The sequence below is a fragment of the Drosophila serrata genome, unplaced genomic scaffold (assembly GCF_035046125.1).
Source record: "Drosophila serrata isolate PLE 108 unplaced genomic scaffold, ASM3504612v1 contig_272, whole genome shotgun sequence".
NCBI lineage: Eukaryota > Metazoa > Arthropoda > Insecta > Diptera > Drosophilidae > Drosophila > Drosophila serrata.
In genome coordinates, this window is record NW_028257170.1 from 8,186,634 (window position 1) to 8,211,062 (window position 24,429).

At 38.7% G+C, this 24,429-nt stretch overlaps 3 protein-coding genes across 20 annotated transcripts in view; 2 read left to right on the forward strand and 1 right to left on the reverse strand.

The window, feature by feature from the left end:
- Positions 1-470: 470 nt before the first annotated feature.
- On the reverse strand, positions 471-11,844 carry Unr (cold shock domain-containing Unr). Of its 5 annotated transcripts, XM_086833438.1 has the most exons (11): positions 11,584-11,844; positions 8,542-10,964; positions 7,070-8,468; positions 5,896-6,428; positions 5,431-5,825; positions 4,589-5,315; positions 4,375-4,528; positions 4,150-4,319; positions 3,139-4,092; positions 2,758-2,935; positions 471-2,692 (listed from the first exon to the last, which is right to left on the reverse strand). In XM_086833438.1, exons 3-11 carry the CDS (start codon positions 7,104-7,106, stop codon positions 2,676-2,678), a joined length of 3,165 nt encoding a protein of 1,054 aa, XP_086689564.1. In that variant the 5' UTR covers positions 7,107-8,468; positions 8,542-10,964; positions 11,584-11,844; the 3' UTR covers positions 471-2,675. The 5 variants fall into 5 exon arrangements, with proteins under 5 accessions (XP_086689564.1, XP_086689563.1, XP_086689565.1 ...); XM_086833437.1 differs by having other exon boundaries at positions 7,070-10,964; XM_086833439.1 differs by lacking the exons at positions 7,070-8,468; positions 8,542-10,964; positions 11,584-11,844 and adding an exon at positions 6,867-6,999.
- Positions 11,845-12,139: 295 nt separating this feature from the next.
- On the forward strand, positions 12,140-16,084 carry Afg3l2 (AFG3 like matrix AAA peptidase subunit 2). 2 transcript variants are annotated; one of them, XM_020961217.2, is made up of 4 exons: positions 12,140-12,500; positions 12,831-13,336; positions 13,427-13,822; positions 13,887-16,084. In XM_020961217.2, exons 1-4 carry the CDS (start codon positions 12,417-12,419, stop codon positions 15,379-15,381), a joined length of 2,481 nt encoding a protein of 826 aa, XP_020816876.1. In that variant the 5' UTR covers positions 12,140-12,416; the 3' UTR covers positions 15,382-16,084. The 2 variants fall into 2 exon arrangements, with proteins under 2 accessions (XP_020816876.1, XP_086689572.1); XM_086833446.1 differs by lacking the exon at positions 12,140-12,500 and adding an exon at positions 12,587-12,755.
- A 751-nt stretch (positions 16,085-16,835) lies between these two features.
- Rbp6 (RNA-binding protein 6) overlaps positions 16,836-24,429 on the forward strand; it is a 208,851-nt gene continuing 201,257 nt past the window's right edge. For 7 of the 13 annotated variants that reach the window (XR_015271841.1, XR_015271843.1, XM_086833449.1 and 4 more), the window contains exons 1-2: positions 16,836-17,425; positions 19,343-20,124. Coding sequence is in view for 9 of the 13 variants with exons in the window: in XM_086833449.1 (XP_086689575.1) it covers positions 20,027-20,124 (98 nt within the window). In the remaining 4 variants the exon portion in view is untranslated. The remainder of the gene's footprint in view (positions 17,426-19,342; positions 20,125-24,429) is intronic. The other 6 variants (XR_015271842.1, XR_015271844.1, XM_086833450.1 and 3 more) reach the window with 1 other exon arrangement.

The window sequence follows — 24,429 nt, forward strand, 5'->3', positions numbered from 1 at the left end:
TTTATCCCCTATAGGGTTCCTTCAGCAGTAAGAGTCCTTTCCTTGAAATATACAAAGTTTTTGAGAATTTTATGGAAGAAATTACGCTCAGTTTTGAAATCGATACTTTGACAGCCAGAGCGATATTTTTCGATGCTTACAATTTTATAATTTTTTTTATATATCAAACTGTAGGATAGTTTCGATATACATATCATATTTCAGATTTCCCCTAATATACATCCCTAAGTCCATCGCGTATTAATGATTTTATAAAAATAAACGGTGATATTTACAAAAATGTGTAAGCTAAGCTTCCATCTTCATATTCGGTACAACACAATACAAAAAATATTGATTATAGAAATCATTTAAAATAACTTCCCAATTAAAAAATCAAACGAATGGAATGAATTCTTATTCTTCAAAAACTCTTTCTTATCTTTGAGTTCCAATCAACATAAAATGTATAACGATAATTGAAAACAACGTTTCTTTTTAGTTTATTGAAATATGTATTTATTATTTATTCTGTTCTTGTTGTATTATTATTTGACTTATATAGTTTGCGATTTTTTTTTTCGTATTCAAGCACATATGTATGTATGTATTTTTCTTGTATTTTTTTAAATATATTTTTTGTTGTTTTTGTTACATTTTTGTGGAGTTTTTCGATTTTTTTGTTTGTAGTTTTGTTTGAAATGTTTTTTTATGTTGTGTTTTTTTTTTTTTTTGTTGTTGTTGGTTTTTCGTTATAAGGATTTTAGTTACTGTGCTGTTCTCATTTCATTGCATTGCATTGAAGAGACGAAACGCCCGGCCGCCGTTCTGCGAATGGTTTTGGATGCGGCTGCTGCTGCGATGGCGTTTGGCATTTCTCTAACGACGACTGTGTCAACCTCGGTTACCCCTTGAACCCGCCCCTGCATATATCTAGATTTATTTAGATGTATAATCGTTATACAATATTAAAGTTACTATTTTCTCTTGCTCTTTGTTCTGGTTTTGTTTTTGTTTTTGCTTTCTTGTTTTCTTTTTTTCTGGTTGTCTGCAAGTGTCTTGTGTGTTGCTTAGTGTAGGTTCTTGATGTTGATGTTTCTGCTGTTTTAGTTGTTGTATATAACATGGCTATAATAGGACGTACTGATCCCAAATTTGTTGTTAGCTTGTTAAATGTATTTTGTGTTTTTGTTTTTTTTTGTAGTTTTTTGTTCTTTTTTTTTCTTGTTACATTAGTTTTTGTTTTCTTAGTAATTGAAATTCATAATTTTCACAATATTTGCTCTTTGTTACCGACACACGACACGCTCATAAGGTTTGGTTTTTGTTTTTATATATTAGTTGTTTTTTTTTTAATTATTATTTTTTTATCTTTTTATCTCGTATATATAGATTTTTTAAAAATTATTTTTATAATCTTCATTAAATGGTTTCAACAGATTTGGCGCAGCAAATTTAATTTGCTCTTCATCGTCACACAAAACGTTTTCGTAATTTTTCCATATCTCCTCGGTTCGGGTTTCTTGTGGTGAGTTTTAAATAAATATTTTACGATGTATAGCTTGTATGTTTTGTATATAATATGTTACGTAATAAGTTAATGCAACCGTCTGAATGCAACAAAAGAAGTGTTTTTTGGCGAAACAACGTCGTATGGTTTTTTGGTTTGCAAGCAATGTTTCAAAAAAATTTAACAAAATAATAACATTAATATTATGTATGTTACGTTAATGAATATGTAAAATATATATATATGCATTTACGTGTAAAGATATATATGTATATATCTATATATATATATATATGCATGTATACAAATTAGACTTTTTGTTTTGCCATATAAATACTTTTCATGTTCTTCGTTCGCTCCACTGATTGGTTTCTGGGTTTCTGCTGCTGCTGTTTGTGGTTCTACTTAATTCTTGGCTGCCGCAGTACAATAATTATTCAATAAATATATATATATATGTATAAATCGTTAACAGTTAAGATTGAAAGCAGTGAAAGAACAGTTTTCGAGAAGTACAAAAAGAAAACACGAGCACGAGTCTAGAGCAAGTTACAGAGTAGAGAAGCAGGAACTGCATATCCCAGCTAATAGATAGATGTATGTAGAGTTGTTATTTTTTTATACAATTTCTAACAAGGATTCTTCGTTGCCATTCTAGAATAATTACTTCACTTTACATAGATTATATCATGTTTGCTTGCTTTCTTTGTTGTTCATTCTCATATTAACTAAAGCAAAACTAGTAGAAAATAGTATACGTATACAAACGTTTTGGTTTCATCCATCTCTCAGACACTTGAATTTCAATTTCCATTCGCAATGAAAGCAAAGCCTTACAATGCTTGGAGGGGCTAGAGTTAGTTGGTAGTATTACAAATAAGTTTCCGTTCCATCAGACATGAAGAGTTCTCCTTGTTGCCGATAAGTAGTTTTGTAATTATTAAATGTACGTCTTCTTCCTATTATCAATTACGATCTTTTCGAATAGTGTGTTGCATGCTTCTAGGGTTTATATTCGTTATAAATGTTGCTTGGATTGCTGTGTTAGTTGGCTGATTGGTTTGCTTGGCCTGCTCGCTATTTAATGGCTCGCGTACAAGAATATATATTTAAATTTATAGCTGTAGCTGTAGGTAATTGTCTTTGATGTGCCTCTAATATCCAACATTTATCATTTTTCAGCAATCTACTCCACCAAGGTTCCTGCCAAATCAATAAAATTGCTCATAAGTACAACATTATGCTTAAATCGGTATATTTATGGTTACCTGGAATGCGTGGGTGCCGAGCTAGCACGGAGAAGCCCTTGCCCTGCGGTCCCTTGGGTGCGCGAATGAGTATTAGGCGCGGCACAGTGTCATCGCCGTTGAGCTTGAGGCGCGAGATCAGACGATCAGGACGATCGTTTATTTTCAGAACATTGCAAGCCGAAGACTTTCCATTACGCTGAGAGAAAAACACATTTTAATAAAAGAATTTGATGCGAATGTTGATTTATAAATCAATATTCTGTTTTATAAATCGTATTGTGCCAAATATTATCGAAGAAATAATGAAGTAACAAGACAAACTTTTTTCGGATATCTTTTGATAAATTAATAACGCAGGAGCTGGTCGATGGTAAGTATAGATCCCAACATACAACTCACCTGATTGGTAACCACGGAGAACTCTACAGTATCGCCGGGATGTAAGGCAACGGTGTTACCCTGCACCTCAGACATGTGGAAGAATAACTTCTTGCCGTCCTCCACCTCAAAGTTGAGGAATCCAAACTGGCCCTTGATCGAGTCCACGGTGGCGCGCTTCTTCTGACGCACTGCATTCACTCCGGCCGCCCGTCCACTCTCATCGATACGGAAACTAACCAGATCACCCTTTTGGAGGAGATCTCGCTTGTTCACCAGACTAGTGATTCCGAATTCGTGCTGCGAGATGACAGTGGTGCGCTGTTCATCGAGTATTTCGATAAGACCGGCATACTCCTGCTGGTCGGGATTGATGCAACGTAGTGGACGCGCCACCACGCCATTGTGCACTGTTTCCAGGACCGCTGGCTGCGGTATAGAGTTCTTGGGCAGCATACGGACATTCTCCGCGGGCAGGCAATTACCCGAAACAGATGTATTTCCATTCCGGGCAAGAGTGTACTCCACCTCCTGGCCAAGCTCCAACCAATTGGGATTGCCCTGATAGTTGCTAAAGTGAAAGAAGACCTCCTCGTCGTGCAACAGGGTCTCGATGAATCCAAAGTTCTCCTTCATAACGGCTATAAAGCCACGGTAAACCTGGCCGTTCTCGGATCCGGCATGGTTATTGTTCTCCAGCTTGAAATCGTCCAAATGGGATGGATTGTTGCTGCCCACGCTGCTGCTGGTGCTGCCACCGGGGCTGCCGTGCATCACATAGCCATTCTGCAGCGAGGCGTTGGAGCTGCTGCCGCTGATTCCATTCGACAGCTGCTCGTTTTGGTTTATGTTACCACTGGCATTCGGTTGATTCAACAGCTGTTGCTGCTGCTGCTGTTGTTGTTGTTGCTGCTGCTGTTGCTGCATCGAAATTTGTTGCACATTAACGGCAATACACTCCTTGTTACGTTTGACCTGGCGAAGATGAAACAATAGTTAGAAAAGCTCATCGAAATTGTTCATGAAACTTACTATGTAAATATCGAAGCGTACACGCTCCCCAATCCTTGGTGGTTTTTCACAGTCTTTAAGAAAATACATTATAGTCTTTTTAGCATCGGCATGCTCATAGGTAATCACACCGCCCTCGACGCGATCTTGAGATTTGATTGGGCTCTTGGGCGCCTCGCGTGTCACGCAGCCTGCAAAGAGATTCAGTTAAGATTCAGCTTCGGATTCAAAGCTGCTCGCACTCACCCTCAATGTTGCTGGCCATTAGAGTTTCGAATTGCACAGAGTTGGGCGGCAAATGCTTTATGCGTATGGCCTGCAAACGTGAGTTGTTGTAGGCCAATCCAGGTTCCTGGATGACAGTGAATTCAACCTCATCATTGACATCGATTTCACGGCTCTGTAATTTTAATTTATTTGATTCACTCAATATTTGTAAAAAAGAAATCTTGACTCTTACCGTATCGAGAACTTCAGTAAAGTGGAAAAAGAGTCGTGGCTGACGCTCCACGCATCGGAGGAAGCCGAATCCCTCCTTGAGCGAGGCAATGGTGCCCTGCTCCCGCTTCTCTCCCGAAACCTTAAAGGTCTCGTCCAACAGGGCAATCGAGGTGGCCCGCTGCAGCTGATCACGACGATCGGTGGCCAGCAGGAACTGCACCCAATCGCCGTGACGCAGGGTGAAGTCACCCTTTTGATCCTTGTCCCCGAACGGTACCTCCACCTCCGAGTAATCCAAGGCCCTGTAACGAATGCGACCCGGCAACGGATCATTGTTCTGTCGCACCGGATTGTTGCGATCCAACGACTTTAGCACCTGACCCTTGTACACAGTGCTATCCACGTCCTCAAAAATCACCGATCCCGGTGCTAGGCGCGTGATGTTGCACGCAAATTCACGGCCCTGCGGCGGCACCGACGGTGACTGCATTTTCGATTGAAGGAGATGCGGATTGGCTGGATCGCCACTGCCACTTACACTTCGTGTCTGGATGGTGAACTCTACATCGTCACCGGGACGCAGTTCCACATTCCCCTCAGCCTCTGAGAAGTGGAAAAAGATCTCTTTCACCACATCGGCGCGTTCAATAAAGCCAAAAGATTCCTTCATTGAGCAAACAACACCACGATACTTGACCGGCTGGGCTGGGTTTTCCAGGCGAATATGGCAGGCGCCCAGGTTACCTCTGTAATGGGATGGATAAGGCATGGATTAGGTGATTACATTTACACTTCAAATTGTTTTTCTTTTTTAATAATTTTTTATATTATATTTTTTAAAGTATGTAAGGAAAGACTTACCTTTGGTTCGTTGCGATTTGAAAGCTGACCTTATCGCCAGCCCGCAAGTTAACATTGCCCTCGACATCGTCTTTGGTATAGGGTAAAAAGAAGCATTCGCCTCGATTCTCATAGCTAATCCGACCGGTGGTCTCGCTGGAGCTGAGCACATTGTTAGCGCTATCCGTGCGCAGCTCGGTGGTCACAGTGCCGGTGACCCGCTCCTCGGATAGTACAACCTCTGGGGCAATCTTGGACACTTGACTAGCTATCGGCTTGCCGGTACGGCGATCATATGTCATTTCAAACTCCACGGGATCCCCAATCTTTAGATGATCAATATTTCCGCTGAATTGTGAGAAGTGAAAGAAGAGACGCGCTTGTCGCTCGCAGCACTGAATGAACCCATAGGAGTGCTGCAAAAAATAGACATAGAAATCGGGGTCAAGTGAAAGTTCCCTTCTTTGCTTTATTGCTGAAACTCACCAGCAACTTCTCAATAATGCCAGTTTCCCGGGTAGCCTGACTGGGATCCGTGGCAGCGGCAGCCGAAGAGTTGCTTGACTGGGAGCCAAAGATAGAGGAAGAGCTTCCAGCCCCGTTGGTCAGCACGCTATTGGATTGGAAAACGCCGATCTGAGGCGGATTCTGGATCACATCGTTCACCTCGTTGGCATCAAACATCCCAATGGTGGGATGCTGTTGTTGTTGTTGCTGCTGCTGCTGCTGTTGCTGATGATGTTGCTGCTGTTGATGTTGCTGCTGCTGCTGCTGCTGCTGCATATGCTGATGCTGCTGATGTTGCTGGTGTTGCTGCTGTTGATGCTGCTGCTGTTGATGATGATGCATGCTCTGCTGCTGCTGCTGCTGCTGCTGCTGCTGGCCCTGCGGCTGCAATCCCAATGTGGTGGAGTCAAGCGTAAAAGTTCCGATTGTAGGAAAAGTAGTGGGGATTCCGAGGTTGCGAATGGCATTCATGTTAAAATAACTACCATCGCATGGCAAGTTGTCGTAGATCTCTGAATTATTATTTTTGCAAGAAGAGAGAAACATAATTATTGCGGATGTAAAAGCTTGATAAATTAAAGTCTATATTAAAGTTTAAGATGTATATATCTTGTCTTAAATATCTTAAGCGAAATGAAAATGGTATTAGAAGTTATATTCAGAAATTATTTACATTCCTGTGAGACATCAAATCAAGAGAAAGGTAATTTTAAAGAAAGTAAGTTGAGTTCCATTTTCATTAAGTAGAATACCGAAATTACCACACTTATAATGCAGAAGGCTTTTTAAACTTCTTACTTAAGTATAAACAAAATCAATGTGATCAATGTGATTAATCTTTCATATAAAATACTATCTGGTTCTTTAAAATAGAAAAATAAGCAACAAGTTTTAAATATATTCTATGTAATGTGTTATTATTTGGTGGATAAACGATATGTTCAATTTACAGAATAAAGTAATAGAAGAATACAGAAATTTAGATTTCTCAGAGTAAGGAATTCGAAAAAATAAAATGAAGTGGAAATGACTTAAAAGCACCAGCTATAAGATTAGAAGTGATAAGGACTATAATTCGTGTAGGGTAAAAACAACATTAATGATGTTTTAAAAGTAAATACAAAAGTGGGATCCTATTTCTACGATTACTCACCTTCGCCGGTGCGGTAAACCTTCGATTGCGTATTCATGATGAATTGATTGATCAGATATATTAGGAAACAAAGAGAAATGCTGATAAGGACTAGCAAATTGGAGACTGGTTTGTTTAGCGATTGCTGCTATTGTTTATGCCTTGCTTTTATATTTGTTAAAGTTAAACCCGAAAACACGATAAATGGAGGCGAATGACGAGAACAACGATATTGGAACGAGGGTTAAAGTTGAAGTTTGACCGAAAAAAAGAGATTGTAGATCTCTCCTCACTCACTTTTAAGGGTATTCTTCTTATAGTTGCTTTTTTTTAATTTTTTGTGTATTTTTTATATCAAAGAGAAAAAAACTAAGCAATAAATACGTATTTTGTTGTTTTATGTTTTCTTCCTTATTTTTTTTTTTGTTTGTTTTGTTTTTTGTGTATATATATTTTGGCTAAACACTGGCACAAGAGGCACTGAAATTCCTTGTCTTCGAAGTTAATAAAAATGTTTGTCTTTTGTCGAGGACATGTGAGTCCCACACAAAAAAATTGTTGCTTTCCTCAGCTTTCCTCCTTCTGTTTGTTTGTTGGTTGGTTGGTTGTGTTCCTTGTTGTTTGTTGTGTGTGTGTTTTGTAAAAAATGCCGACAAATATTGTAACGTTGTTGGTTGTTGGTTGGTTTTGGTAGTTTGAAGTTCCTTCCTGGGTCTGTTTTGTAGGTTTTCAATTTATTATAGTTTTGTGTATTCAAAATATTGTTGTTTTACGATGAAAATGCATACCAGCTGCTGCCGTTGCTGTTGGTTTTGTTTTTATATATTTGTTTGCAATTGGAGTTTTGAAATATTATTGAATTATTGCATTTTGCTTGTTGAAGTTTGTATGTTTTTTTATACGTTTTTCTTGTAATATATTTTTACGTTAGTTTTACTAGAAAAATACACTGGGAATACTTTTACTTTTGGGTTAGATTAGCTTTCGTTTGATATTTGAATATTTTGTGTGTGTGTTTTTGCTTTTCGGGAAGTGATTATATTGGTTGTTTTTGTTTGTTTTGTTTTCTATATAGTATACATATATATAATATATATTTTGTAGGCAATCGTTGTGGTTTTTAGGAAGTAGTAGTGATTTATTTATAATTTACTTTCGAATACCCTTAGTACAACGACGATTTTAACGGGGGACGATGACGAGGTTTGATTCTCCTGGCTTTCTCCTGCTCCAGCTCCTGGTCCTCTTTCGCTCCTTGTTCGTCTCGGGACTAGCCTTTTCCTCGATTATTCCTTCCTTCCTTCCTTCCTATTTAGTTTCGCTGTACGTTGCTATTACTTTTCGGTTGCACGATTTGTATATATTTTGTTTGTTTGTTGTTTTCGGTTGCTGTTATTATTGCTGTTTCATTTACTATTCACTAAGCAAAAAAGTATGAGTTTTACGGCTTTTGTTTTCATATATATATATATAATAGATATAGTAGGATTTACCCGTTATGCTGAGTGTATCCTCCTCTCATTTACTATGTTGAACTTTAATCCTACGATTTATTTTTGTTTTTAGTTAAATATATATATATATTTTGAATGCGTTTTGAAGTCTTTTTTTATAACCTAGGGTTTTAATTTTGCTTTGTGTTGGTTGGTTGGTTGTTGTTGTTTGTTTTTTTGTTTTTATTCACTTATTCCATGATTTTGTTTTTTTGTTTTCGGTTTTCGCTTACTAGATTTAAGCTTAGTTTAATAGTTTATATAATATAATATATAATATACTATAGTATATATGTATCGAAGTCCTTTAAGATATCACGAATTTGTTTCAATGTTTTTTTTTTATCTTTTCATTTGCATTTGCTCTTAAGTGTAAAGTTGTTTGTTTGTTGTTGGTTTTTAAGATGTTCTTAGCTTTCCTCTCCTCGTTCTCCTTCGGGTTTCCCTTCTATTGTTTAAAAATTACCATTTATCCGTTCATTCCATTTAGAGATTTTTTTTGTTGGTTTTCTTTGCGTTTTTTTTTTCGTTTTTATTTAAATTTATAAATTTACAGTAATTATCACAGAGTTGTTAAATCTTTCTTTGAATTTGTTTTGTTTTTGTTTTCCTTTCTGTCTCTTTTACTTCCCTTTTTTGTTGCAGTGTTGCTTTTGCAGTTTTTAGACTTTTAACATTTCTCACTAGGTACACTTATAAAAAAAATTGAATTGAAAACTACTAAAAAACAATGTTTATGTTGTAAAAAATAAAAACTGTTCTTTGGCCGCAAGGCCGCAGTTTTCTCTCTAAATTTATATATTTGCTTATTTTATTCCTATTGCTGGGCTTTATTTCTTTCACTTATGTACAATACAAAAGGTTGCTTGATTTATTTGAATTTTGTATTATTTTTTATTGGCTAAGTTAAGTTGCTGGTGTTTCGGTTTTTCGCTTTTGTGTTTCCGGTTGTTCTGTGTAAAACGTGACTTAAAACTTATAGAATTCTTGTAGATTTTTGGTTTTAAATGTTTTCTTTATTGTTACCGTTAATATTTTAGTATATATTTTTTGTTTTTTTATTTTATTTTTATTTTTTCTATTCACACGGGTTTTTTGCGGCACAATTGTTGCTTAATCGGTTTTATTTTGCTCCGTTCTCCTCACTCCTTCTCCAACTTCCCCGTTTTTGGGTCCGTTTTACAGAGTTTTAGTTTTGTTTTTCCACTTAGAGGCTAGATCAGTGTTTTTTTTTTGTTTAAATAATTTAGATTGATGTTGCGTTTTTAAATTAAATCGTTTTTTAATATGTTTAAATTATTTGTTTGTTGATTTACTCCCGGTTATTTTGTACTTTAAAACATTAATTCAGTTGCTTGTTGTTGGTTGGTTGTTTTGTTTGCTTGTTGTTGTTGCTGCTTTTGTAGCTTCTTTTTATTGGTTGTTTTTTTTTTAGTTTTGTTGTCTTAATTTTTAAATAATTAGCAAATTGAATTCACTTTGACTTATCAAAAAAATTCGTAATTAAATTAAAGCTTTCAGGAAAAATAATGAGGAATTTTGGGATTGATTTTTGCTTTTTGAATTTTTTATTTATTTTATTTTTTTTTATTTGTTTTTGTTTCAGTTTTATATTCGAGATTTTTCGAACGCCGCAGCGCCGTTTTATTTCCCGTTTTCTCTCAGTGCTTGCCGTTGTTTGCTTGATGGTTTTGTTTTTGTTTTGACATCAACTCCGCTTTACTTGCTCCTTCTCCTTGTAGTTGTTGGTTTCGCGTTTTTTATCTTTATTTATTTGTTGGTGCTTTGAGTATTGACGAGTTTTAATTTCACAGCGTTTCAATTTGTTTGGTTTGTTTTTTGTTGTTGTTGTTGTTGTTGTTGGTTTTGTTGTTTTTATTTGAAAGTCTTCGTTTCAAGCTTGGCTTGTTTTATTTTACTTGCGCAGTCGCTTTATCTCCCTCTCTCCGGCTAGCTGGCTCCCTCTCTCTATGCCGTTCTGTCTCGCTCACACCCACGGACGTCCACTTGGAAAGCGGCGGCGTAAAAATTCTCGTTTTTTGCCTTTTGTTTTTTTCTTTCTGGTTTCGTATTATTTATTTGTGTGTTTCTTTGCAAAGCAAAACAACTGAAAACGAATAAGAGTCCGAAAAACAACGAAGAAAAAGTTGATGGCAGAGAATCTTTCGCGTTTTCCTTTCGCCTTTCTTTTGAGCTATGTTGTTGTTTTGTTGGATTTCTTTATCTAGATTTTCTTTGCTGTAACTTTCATTTATTTGCGATTTATATATTTTGTATGTATTATTTTTTGATTCGTTTTCGATGGTGTTTTATTTATTTATTTTGTATTTCATTTTTTTTTTTGTTTTGTATTTTTATGTTATTATTATTTTTATTCAGATTATGATGAAAGTGATGTCAAAACGGAGTTTTAGTTACAAAAGCTGCGAAAAAAAAGAGAAAAGTGAAAACGATTAGACGAAAAAGTTCAATTTTTTCCAGTTTCTTTATATATATATTTTTTTATTATTTTCTTTTCGGCTTTTCGGATGGTGAAATCTACTGTTTTTTCTTTTGGCTGCATTTATTGATTTTTCAGTGTTGCAAATGGAGAGACTTTTGCCTGCCGGAAAAAATTGCACACACACACAGACTCCCTCCGGCCACTATGCACACGCACGCAATTGCAATTGTAAACTATTTTTACACATTTTTGTTGTGCTTTCTGCGTAAATTTAGCAGCCGACTGTACGCACATACACACGCATACATTCACCCAAGTGCCAAGTTGGTAAAAAAAAGTTTTTCATCCAACTTTTTTTTTGGGCTGCAAATTTTTGTACCCCTCGAGCACACACTAACACACACGCAAGTACAGGCAGGGCAGCAGGCAAACAAGAAAAACGTTTTTGTGCCGTTAAAACATTGTTTTTCTGGCACTTTTCATATTCAATCATCACAGCACTGTTTGCGGCACATTTGTATCATATTTTCAATCCGATTTCGAGTTAAATAATTGTCCTATTTGAAGCCTAAAGATTTTTTTCAACCAAATTTTTTTACCACACGACAACAACGCAACGAGTAGAGCAGTGTGACCGGGTACTTAAAATGCCTAGAATCGTCGTATAATGAGAAGATTTTCGCCTTTGTAGCAACTGGTCACACTTAAATTATTAAAACGTAATCAAACAAAATTTAAAGTGAACAAAACTGCATTTTTAAAGACATTTGATTATTATTTATAATGAAATCAAACTTTTTGTTGATTGTTTATTTATAATAGGAGCTGTGTCCATCTCTAGCAAAGAGAGCACCGGCAGCAAAAGTTCAGTGTTGAAAAGTGTTCGGGGCGGCGAGTAGCATTTAAATTAATTTAAAATATACTTTTATGTGTTATATATTTATTGTAAGAACTAATGACACTAAAATTGTTGTACAGATTTTCTACAGCTCTGTCGATGGAAAAATAAATTATTGTGAATTGAAGGTAATATGAGTGCAGTACTATTTGATTTTCTATAATTGTTTGAGAGAATAGTTTTTTAATTTGTTTAGTTTTAAGTATCTAATGAAAATAATGAAAATCGATAGAACTTCTGATTGTATCGATAGCGTTCCTGCAGTATCGATAGCCTATCATCGACGTTCTGGCAGCTCTATTTCACAATCCCTCACCGCGTAATAATAATAAGGTTTTCACACATTTACTCGACCGAAATATTCGGAAAAATTCCAAAACGAGACACGGTGTGCGAGGAGGCGACTTTGGCTTCTAGTTTGAGAAAGCCTGATTCCCGACCAAAATTGTATCAACGTGAGAGGTGTGGAGCAGCTGTTCCAATCAGATCGTTGGGTAATAACCTAGCGAAAAGCAGCAAAAATCCGGCGGAGTCATGGCTTTCCGGTTATTTGGCACGGCTAAAATGCTGGCCGGCGCAATGCGACGCGGCTACACAACGGGATCTCTCACGGAAAAGGTGGGTTTGGAGTTCAACCAGGAGGAATCTGCAGGAATTGCCGGTTTCTCCATGACAAGTTAAGGCGCCAGTCGCTCAGCTGTCAGTCAAATCAGATATCAGTACAGCTCCATAAAACAAAAAGGGTTTTCTTACGTTTTTAATTTCCATAAAACAATAGGGTTTTCTTTTTTAATTTCCTCTTTCATTCATTCATTCTTTCTTTAATAAATGTTCACTCTATGGCTTACCACCAAGTTTCTAACCGCCTTTCAAGTTAAGAGCTAACGTCTTAGGCTTTCCGAATGACCGACATTAAGAAACAGACGCTAAATATCCCTGCATTTCCAGGTGCATCGCTCAGCCCCAGCACTGCCCACAGGAGCCACCGGTGCGGGGGTCTACATACTTCCCGCGGAACTGAACCCTCTGCTCCGCTTCGTCGTTAAACACATTCAGCTTTTCTGCAAAAAGCCGCCCAAGGGGTTCGAAAAGTACTTTGAGGCTGGCGGCAAGTCTCCCGCCGGTCAGCCAAAAGGATCCGCAAGTGGTGAAAAGAAGCCCTCAACGGCATCCAGCAACAGCAAATCCGCTTCGGAGAAACCCAGCGCCGCGAAACCCTCCAGATCAGCGTCGGAATCCAAATCAGATTGGAATTTTGGCATGTTCAGCAATAGCACAAAGGCGGCGAGATCTGGCAATGCACCGGGCGGCAGGCCGCTGGGTGAGGGAGGTAGCGGCGGCGATAGGGAGCGCTGGATTCTACTGGGCGCCATAGGCACTGTGGTGCTGCTAGGTTCATTTGCCTTCTTCGAGATGGGATACAAGGAGATCTCCTGGAAGGAGTTCGTCAACAGGTGCAGTAACCAGGAACCTGATTGAGTGGAATTCTTCTGGAATGTTCTTGTTTCATAATGCTTTTATTTATATTTTATGTTAATAAATAGCTACCTGTCCAAGGGAATTGTGGAGAAGCTGGAGGTTGTCAACAAGAAGTGGGTGCGCGTGCGACTCCAGCAGAATAGCAATAGCGGCGGCGGTGTCCTTTGGTTTAACATCGGCAGTGTCGACAGCTTCGAGCGGAATTTGGAGACTGCACAGACGGAGCAGGGCACCGAGTCCATTAACTTTGTGCCTGTCATCTACAGGAACGAGGTGGAGGCCGCCAGCTTAACAGGTCTGTTGCCCACGCTACTCATCATTGGATTTCTTGTCTATATGATGCGCAAGTCGGCCGACATGATGGGTGGCGGACGTGGACGCAAGGGTGGCGGCCTCTTTGGCGGCGTTATGCAGTCCACCGCTAAGCTGATCAATCCCACCGAAATCGGTGTGGGCTTCAAGTAAGTGAATGCGGAATTTCTTAATTAATATGAATAATACTTATATTTTTCTTTTTTTTTACAGGGACGTTGCCGGCTGCGAAGAGGCCAAAATCGAAATCATGGAGTTCGTGAACTTCCTGAAAAACCCTCAACAGTACATCGATCTGGGCGCTAAGATTCCCAAGGGAGCCATGCTTACAGGTCCGCCCGGTACGGGTAAAACGCTCCTGGCCAAGGCCACAGCCGGTGAGGCGAATGTGCCCTTTATTACAGTATCGGGATCCGAGTTCCTCGAAATGTTCGTGGGCGTGGGTCCATCACGTGTGCGAGACATGTTCGCCATGGCCCGTAAGCACGCTCCCTGCATCCTCTTCATCGACGAGATTGATGCCGTGGGCAGAAAACGTGGTGGCAAAACATTCGGCGGCCATTCGGAGCAGGAGAACACGCTGAACCAACTGCTGGTGGAGATGGACGGCTTCAACACCACAACGAATGTGGTGGTGCTAGCTGCCACCAATCGCGTGGATATTCTCGATAAGGCTCTGATGCGACCAGGTCGCTTCGATCGGCAGATATACGTCCCAGCGCCTGATATCAAGGGCAGGGCAAGCATCTTCAAAGTGCATCTGGGTAACCTGAAGACGGAGCTTGACAAAAACGAGCTAAGCAGAAAGATGGCGGCTCTCACGCCTGGCTTTACAGGTGCCGATATTGCCAATGTGTGCAATGAAGCCGCTCTTATCGCGGCCCGTGACTCCAAGGACTCAATTATCCTGAAGCACTTCGAACAGGCCATTGAGCGCGTTATTGCCGGCATGGAGAAGAAGACCAATGTTTTGGCGCCGGAAGAGAAGCGAACAGTGGCGCATCATGAGGCTGGACATGCCGTGGCTGGCTGGTTCCTGGAGCATGCCGATCCCCTACTTAAAGTCTCAATCATCCCGCGCGGCAAGGGCCTGGGCTATGCCCAGTATCTGCCCAAGGACCACTATCTGTTGTCCAAGGAGCAGCTGTTTGATCGCATGTGCATGACCCTAGGCGGTCGTGTGGCCGAGGAGCTGTTCTTCAATCGTATTACCACCGGTGCCCAGGACGATCTGAAGAAGATCACCGACATTGCGTACTCGCAGGTAGTGCGCTTCGGCATGAACGAGAAGGTGGGTTGGGTCAGCTTCGATGTCGGCCAGGCTGGCGATCCGGTGTTCAGCAAACCCTACTCCGAGGACACCGCCCAGATGATTGACGGCGAGGTGCGAACGATCATAAAGTGCGCCCACGAGGCCACCACTAGTCTACTGACCAAGCACAAGGAAGATGTGCAACGCGTGGCGGAACGACTGCTTCAGAACGAGGTCCTCAGCCGTGACGATATGATCGAGCTGCTCGGTCCGCGTCCTTTTAAGGAGAAGTCCACTTATGAGGAGTTCGTCGAGGGCACCGGCTCCTTTGAGGAGGACACCACTCTGCCCGAGGGCCTAAAGAGCTGGAACAAAGAGAAGGAGCGCAGGCAGCCCCTAGACAGCACGCCAACTTCTCCGCCCACATCCCCTCCCGTAACTGCCCAGAATAGTTAGGTACGGGACTCGCTGAGGAGTTCGGAGTGGAGTGCTCGAGGGTGTTTCTGTTGTCATCCCCCCCCCCATTTTGACCGCCGATCGGAGCTGAGCTGCCTTACGCCCATGTTCCTGAAATGTTGCCCGGAGTTACAATAGCTCCTGGAGCCGCAGTCTTCATGACGCATTCACCACTGTTTTTTGCCTAATTTTAAGATTGCCCCAATGGATACCTCGTTCCAGTGTTGAGCTAAATTTCCCGTATGCCGTATTTTCCGAACGCAATAAAGTGGTTCAAAGCCTCACCGTGTGGGAAAACAAAATTAAAACGACGTTAAAATGCTACGAAAATAATTTCGGAAAATTCTCTATTAAAGGTTCAGGAAAACATGAAAGAGCTTCGTAGTCTTTAATAAACGATTTTCCTCTATCTAAATTTATAATAAATTCCATATGTTTTCCTTATTTTTTCAATAAAATAAAATTACCTTTTGCCATATCCCAAGTAATAAAATTTGAAATAAACAGTTCGAAATCCTCAAGCAATTAATTAGGAGTAAAATAGAGCCTTTCTGTATTCATTAAATTTGTATTACCAAAGAGAGGGATCTATCTTGCTTAGATATTTAATTATTGAATAGTAAAACGACATACAATAATTTGCAAATTAAAGTGAATTACGAATATAGAGTTTTCACGAAATAAATTTGATAAAAAGAATAAACAATTGATTTTTAATGGTGGCAACCAGTCGTATATTTAATTTATCTTATTGGAGGATAAATATAAGATCCATAAATTGAGATCCTTAATTTTCAGCAAACATATTTAAAGTAATTTTAATCATATGAAACGCAAGCTGTAGCAAAAACTATAGTTTAGGTATTTGCCAAAAAATCTGAGACCAACATTAGATAAAAGCAACAGTGCGTATACGTGATATGATATGAAAATTGAATTCAATTGATTATTTATTACAACCGCGAAGTTTTGGGTGATTTATATTGAGAACACTCAGATTTGTAAAGATGTGTTCAGGTTGGTCAGATGATATTTTTGTAGGCAACTATCACTATCACTTGAGATAAATTTAAATTTAAATTACCGATTTCTCCTATGGCTGCTATAGATTTATAAATTTATAAACTCATACAACATGTCAGTTCAAAAATTATGTTTTGCGTATACGCAATATTTACCGAATTTCAAAAGAAAAAAACAGAAAATATAATATTGCGTATACGCAACTTGAAAACCAACATGCCTTTCGAGCAGTGTGTGTTTCTAAAAGCTCGCTAGCATTTAAGAGAGAGCGCACCGCCGCTCCCTTTGCAAAAAACACTCTCTCTCTCGCTTAGTGAACACTCTCTCTCACGTGCTCTCACGCTGCCCGCTCAGCGGCCTTATCACTTATCAGCTGTGATGCTGAGGTACATGCGCCATGTGCTGCAGGCCGGTAAATAGTGCAACTGCCGCTGCCGGCAGCGACGTCGCAGCCGGCGCAAAGCTTTGCTCAGGAAGGCAACAATAATGCGGCCGCCAGAGAGTGCAGCGTGGCGCAGCCGGCGTCTCTGCCGCCGGTCGTTTGGGGCCGTTAGTTGTGTTTTTGGGGTACCGTTTCTCAGTGTCGTCTTGTTGGTTGTCGCGTTCGTGTGCGCGCACTGAAAAAAAGTTGAAGAAAAACAGCACAGAGGGAAAATAAATCAACGCCACCGCCGCCGCCGCCGTCGTCGTCGTTGCACTATAATTGCAATCCGTATTTTCCTCCACTCGAGTCGAGTCCCGATTTCTGAGTTCCCGTGAAGTGCGTGCAAAACACCCACACACGTGCGCGCAAGAAATAAATAATAGAAATAACGAAAGAATAGTTAACGAGATATACACCCGAACAGAGCGGGCATTTTGCATTTTGTTTACCTCGATGGCTGTGTGGAGTGCAATTTGACGATTATATAATATAAAAAAATAAGAACAAAACAACAAAAAAAAAGGGAAAACAAATAAAAGTGCGCGGCATATTCGATTTACAATTACAAACAACTACAATAACAAGTGCATAGAAAAAGTTAAGACCCCTCTTTTGCGTCTCCTTCTTCACCCCTTCCACTGTGCTTTCCAGCTGCTGCTGTTGTTGATCTTTCCTGCAAAATGGCTGCCGGCCGGCAAAATTATTTCTGATTGGAAAAATCAGAGGGGGGGAACGAAAGCTTTACTATTCCAGTGATCTTTTTGTTTGAATGATTTGAATCCATCAATGTCGGGATTAGAAATATTATATAATAGTTTATTCAATATTTTGTTTATTTTATCCCAAGATTTTTGTTAGTAAGCTAGTGGTTTTTTATAAAAAGAGAATATAGATTTCTATTGCCTTCAAATATTTTCAATAATATTCGAATTATGTAAAGTCCTTAACAGTGGTCGGTGATAAGCTAAATATAAATGTATATGTAATACATAAGTAATTTGGATAAACAAATATTGACTAATTATCCAACAAGTTAAAATTGTAAAAAAATAATTAAATAAGTTCTTTTCCTCCTCTAATCCCAATCAAAATGGTTTTGCTCGATCACATACAAAATGGCTGCCTGTTGGCAGCATAACGGGACCTTCGATTATTAGCAATCAATGGAGAGGGCGCCCTCTATCGGCGATCACTAGCCGGCCGCACATTTGTAGTTTTATTTTCGTTTATTTTCAGTTATTTTTTTTTGTTTTGTTTTATTTTCGTTTATTTTGTGCTGCCAATTGTCGCAATTGTCGGGTCACGTGTTTGTTGCTGCCGCCAGTTAACTTCTGCTCTCGTTGTAACGGTGCATGTTCCCTTGCGTGTGTGTGTGTGCTCTACGGGCAATCGCTCGTATGTGTGTGTGAGTGTCTGTTTGTGAAAGCTTGCATGCTGCGCGTTATTACATTGCTGTTGTTGTTATTGTTGAGGGAGTCACTGCATGCAATGTTCCCTCTCTCTTCATCTCTCTTCCACTCTATCGCTTTCCCTATTATTTGTTGTTGTTGTAATTGTGGGTGTGCGAAAGATCAAGGCGCGTATTAAACACAGCAAATGCAAAAAGGCAAAAAAAAAAAAACGTAAAAAATAGGAGGAATTAAAAAGAAGAGAGGGAGAAAGAAACGGCAAATAATGGCATTAACAACAAAAAGTTCCCAGCAATAAAAATGGGTTTCTAGCATTTTCGGCCTTTAAACTAAATAGAAAAAAATTGTTTGGAAATAGGTATAACTTTAAAAAGATTATATAGATTTACTATAATTGAAATTTAATATTTATAATGGGTTTGTTTTGTTTTATACTTTTTTTCTTTTAGTGATCTTAAAAACGTAACATGATGGAAAGTTTGTGGACATTTTTTTTTTCTGCGAATTGAAATTTTTTTTTTTGATTAAAATCAATAAAATAAATATTATTTAGAAAATATTACCAATCAATAAAAATGAAATCAAATGCACTAAAATTAAGAAATTATAAATTCGAATAGTCTCTTAAATTTTACCTAGTTTTATTTAGCTTAGTTCCGATTACTTTAAAATTATTTATTTATGGCCATAGAAGACTGACTTTCTATTTCTCATTTTGATAATTTCATTTGACGTTAGTGAGGAGAATTTGCTTTGAAGCTAAGATCTTTTTCCACTTGCAGTATAGCATCCCAATTGTCACTCAGCCGTCACTTTCGTCACTCCTCCTACTCAATGCCACCGCCCTTTACACCTGCCACCCACTCACTCTCATTGCATTATTTTTTTCCTTTATTTTTTTTGTTTTGCATTTTACGATTGTTCGTTGCGAATCATTGCATTTTACGGGGGGTTTGCGGAGGATAATATTGGGTAAATGGGAAATCACAGCAGCAACAGTAGCAGCTGTGAAAGGGAGGAAAATTGGCTTTTCAAAAAGTTTCCCCTGGCAAAAGTTTAAAATTGCAATTTAATTAATTTTTCGCCCGAAAACAAAACAAAACAGATCTTTGCCGTAATATGTTGCCTTTAAATCAATTGAAAAATCAACAACAAAAGTTAACGCAACGTTTCTAAAACTTAAAACCTAAATACCAAATAATAATTAAAGAATACCAAAATTAAAATATAATACAACACACCAAAAATAAAATAAACAATAATAACTAAACCAAAAGTGGCCTGCAAAACGAAACAACTAAAACAACAACCAAGAAATGTGATTCAAAGTGTGCAATGTAACCAAAAACAATTATTAACAAAACAGCAAAGCCAAACGCTAAAAGGAAACCCAAAGGAAAACCAAAATAGAATTCAGTGAAAAATCGTCGTGGGGAAAAGCAAAAGACAGGCCAAATGGAAATCAAGGAATCCTGGAGCCAATCGAATAGCCAACTAGCAGCCAACGTGGCCAATGATTAAGGGAACACTTTGTTAGCCAACTTGTAGAAGCAGCATCCCCCCGTCCACAACCAACACTCACTCACATAACACACACCACAACCATATAACACACACACACAGAAACACTCAGCCTCCCCGCGCAGTTCTCGATGCCCGGCAAGCAGAAGGCGTTGGAGCAACAATTATAGAGTAGCAGCCGTGCAGACAGCCCAGACAACAGCCCCGCTCCCCAAAGCATCAGCTCTCGAACTCCCAGTCAATCTCAATCCCAAGTTAAAACCCCAACATGGACATCAAGATTGAGCAGCAGCAGCAGCAGCAACAGCAGCAGCAGCAAGTGGAGCTGGGACCCTGCTCGCCGTCGGAGGTGCCCAATGATCCCGGGTAAGTACCCTTTATACTCTTTACAAAACCAAGTCAGCAAAGTCTTCATATAAAACCTATAAAATTGTCCCAAGCTAGTACATTTTTTGAGAAGCGCAGCGAAAGGTGTGTTTTGCCCATTTAAGTTAACTCTTTGAGAAGCGCCGAGAAAGGCTCAAAAGACTAGGAGAGGCACAGAAATATAAATTTCCAGACGAGTTTCAGTTATTGTGCTTCCAAAGAGCATGCAAACTTCGTTGTTTAAAAGCAAGTTAACCAGTTACCAACTTTTTTTTCTATTTAGTTTGAGGTCGTGGACGTGGCATTAATTGTTTAAGTTTTAAGTTTGTCATTATTGAAGTGCAGGACGCCGGAAGGAAAATGGGGAATGGAGCATAGCGTAGCTTGGGGAGTAGTGTCAAGGCAGTTAGAGTTGTTGACAGAAAGTTTTTCTATGTCAACGAGGGCCGGAACTGGCCAGGACTGGCCAGAAATGGACGCGCAGGCCCAGCTGGGGATCCAAGTCTGCGAAACTAATTAGAAAACAATTTGCCAAGGACATCAAAATTCAATTAAAGCCATTCGGCTTAGTGCTTTAGTGCAATGCAGTTACTGTTTTCGTCCCCGCTTCCATCCTTCCGGCTACAGTTTATTATCAGTCCGATTGCCCAGCATCCAGTGCCTTCATTCCCTCCCTCATCCAACATTTATACACTTGTGCGCTGGTGCCGGTCCAAAATGGGTTAAGTTGTGATTGCGGTGTCATATGCAGCAGATTAATTGCGAGCTGCATTGCTGATAATTTGCATCGGCTTTGGGACTTTGGGTTGGCTTTTTGGGTCTGAGGCGGGGGCACTTTTTGCCATCACAAAGTCAGACAAACAAATGGGCGATCCGGTGATTGGCAGTCAAGTGGTTTGATTGAAGGTAATGATTCGAATGGAAGTGGGTACGGACTTTTGACGCAGCCTATAAAGTGAACAAATTATGGAAAAGAGCGCGCAAATCGATTAATTCTGAATGAAGCATCTAATTGAGATTGAAAAGTTTTACAAATTAATAAGAGACAGAAACTTGTGGAATATTATAAATATAAAAAATAATTCATTACGCTCATTTTTATTAAAGCCATGAATATTACAATTTGTATTTAGCTTAATAATATGACCTAATTATCATATATTAAATTGTATATTAATATTATACCCCCGCTCAGATTTCAGTTCAATTTAAAAGTGATTATCCATTAATTAAACGAAATAGCTTTGTTTAAAATTCAGCTGGTTTTTTCGCCAAGCATTTATTGCAAATAAATAGAGTTGGTTTGTGGTTATTATAACACATTAAACCGAAATCTAAATGCAATTTATTTTTATGCACTTTAAACTAACAAACAACACTATCTGAACAATGTTTTATGTTTTTAAATTAATTTAAACTCGATATAAGTTTAGACCTTTTTGTGCCACTAATATAAAGAATGTGTTGTATAATTTGAATGGCATATTCAATTACAATTATCGTATTTATACAATTGAATTAAATAAATAAAAACTGATGTTACAAAGTTAGCTTTAGTCCCACGTAAGTGAACTTTGTGAGAAGCGCCGAGAAGGGCTGTACGCCAAACTAGATCGGATAATCCGTTCATAATTTCATCTCTCCATCTGCAGCTTCCACCCGAAACCCCATTAGGGGGAAAACCTGGGAGACATAGAAAATAGACAGAGAGAGAGGAGACATACTATAGGTACAGCCATATGGCCCGAACAGTCGTCGCAATCCATTGAACACGCAATGCCCATAAATTATGCAGTTCATGCATATACATCCACATAGATGTACGGGTATAAATATATCTATTATCGAAATGCTGCAAATTGTATAACCCAAGTGAATTTCAGCACTCCACAAAGGAGAGCAGGGAGCTGCGCGGATGTTGATTGCAGCTCTTCTTGTCTTTTTGCATTAGTTTGGCAAACTCGCAACAACACGGGGCAAAAATAGGCTGGCCCGCCCCTTACATTTCCCTTCACCAACAATCCCTTGCCATATTTTTCTCGTGGCGGGAAAGCGGAGGCCACCGGATAAAAGAAATGGATCACCTGCTGCTCGCTGAGCTCCGACGATGTTGGCAGGTGCAACAACTGCAACTGCAACAGAAGCAGCAGCAGCCACTGGTGCAACTATTGCCACTGTAGTCAGTGATGTAAAGTATCAGTACCTAGGCACTGATTTCCTACTTTTCCACTTGGGTTTTCTCAAATGAAATGATGATCGAAACGTTGAGTTAATATCTTATAATAATGGTTGTTGAATTTATTTCATAAACCTTAATTACTATCCAAGTTTATGATTATGAAAACTGCGGAAAAGGGCTTAACTATAACTGTTATATTACCTTACTGTTGTAAAATGTTTGAGAAGCGCGGAGAAGGGCTGAACCATTATTGTTATATTTATAGGATGAATTTTACATTTGAAATGAATTTATTACTATGAAGGAAGTCTTTAAAAATGTTTGTTTATTAAACGTAGATTAACCATGAATTTAAATAATTGAACTATAAAATTATTTTTAGGTACAATCTTAACAACTTCACTGTTTTCTAACGAAGTATAATTTCCTATACCATTTATACAAATTTAAAGTCTCCAAAAAAAGGTTTAAGCCTACATAGCTTAATCTATATAATCAAATATATATTATACCATTATCTTAGGTATCTTTCCCATCACTAACTGGCTGCATCGAAGTTAGGTAAAAGTCTTGTGGCGATGCGAATGGGAAATGCAGCACCTAGCGAATGTTGAATGCATAAATCTTGAATTAATGCAAAATACCTTTTGATGACGCTGCCCAGATTCACAGATACAGATGCATCCGCATCTCCGTGCCACAACTATCCGTATCTGTATCTGTAGCCTAGGCAGAGTATCTGCATCTTTCTCTATTTTTGTTGTGCAACTTGGCGAATATCGTTGAAAACATGCGAATACAATTCCATTCACAGTTTCGTTGACTGCCGCGGCGATCGCCACGGCTCAGTAATTTTGAACGCTCCCGTCCCGCCCCCTGCAGGCCGCCCACCCACCTCGCTCCCCCCTACACTCCCACTCTTTTGGCAACTTTATAAATCTTTTGAAGGGCCCACAAAAAATAAAATACATAAAAAACAAAACAGCAAAAAGATTCGCTAGATGCAATGCAAAGCGCAAAATGGCAAAGTAAATAAACACAAAGGCGAAAGAAAATAAGTAAAATAAGAAAATAAAAACAAAACAAAACTTTTGAAATAACTAAATAAATGCCCTGCTATTAATACAATTCACTTTGCCAAAGTATTTTTAGTGCAAAAGCAGCAAACATCGAGTGAGCGAGATCGTTTTTAGTGGAGTGATCGATCAGTTTGATACCTTTTATGATGCAATGGAGAGTTTATTGGTTGTAAATGGTTTATAATAAAAAAATGAATAATCAAAAACAGGACAGTATTATTATTAAAGTCTAGTTAACGATTATATTGATCGTAAGGATTAAGTAAAAAGTTTAGTTCAAGCAACATAGTCTTCTTTTGTAATAAAAGTGGCCTTGTCTTGAGCTTTAATATTTTGCTAAGTTGGTTAAATATTGATTAAAAAATCGTTCCATTAAGAATATATATAATATTTATTAAATTTATTAAGCGTACTAAGGAATTTATATAATTTTTAGATATATATATTCCATAAAAGTTTGAAAACCAACAGTTTCTAAGAAAGTTATAAGGCATACAATAAAATAATTTACTCTAAATTTTCATAAAGAAACCATATATATTATAAAGCCAAATCTTATTACTTAATAAATATCTGCTTTATCCCTTAAATTTAAAGCATCTCAAGCATTTATTTAAGTATAAATTCCCAGTAATTTTCCCTTTCGAGCTCTTTATTTACTAACAGAAATGAAAATCTAAAACAAAAGCCTTGGTAAAACTAATTAGGTTGACTTAGTTCCGCCTTCGTGTCAAATGATTTAACCCAAATGTGGAATCAACAAGTGCCGAAAGGGTGGTTTTCCGTCCAACCCCTTCGAATCGCTAATCTCCCCCCAGGCTACCCTTTTCGCAACGACCAACGAAATGCCTTGCCAACGGGCATGCGAGTCCGACAATTATCCATTAGAACTGACACGCGGGGTCTTGGGGAAAAACTCACTGGGCAGAATGCAACAAGAAATGCAGGCGAAAAGCGAGAAAATGAGGAGGGGAAAATAGGTGGAGGGGAGAGAAAAAAAATCGGTCCAGGCCCCTGCGTCATTTAGCGTGCCCCCAAAAATTTGTG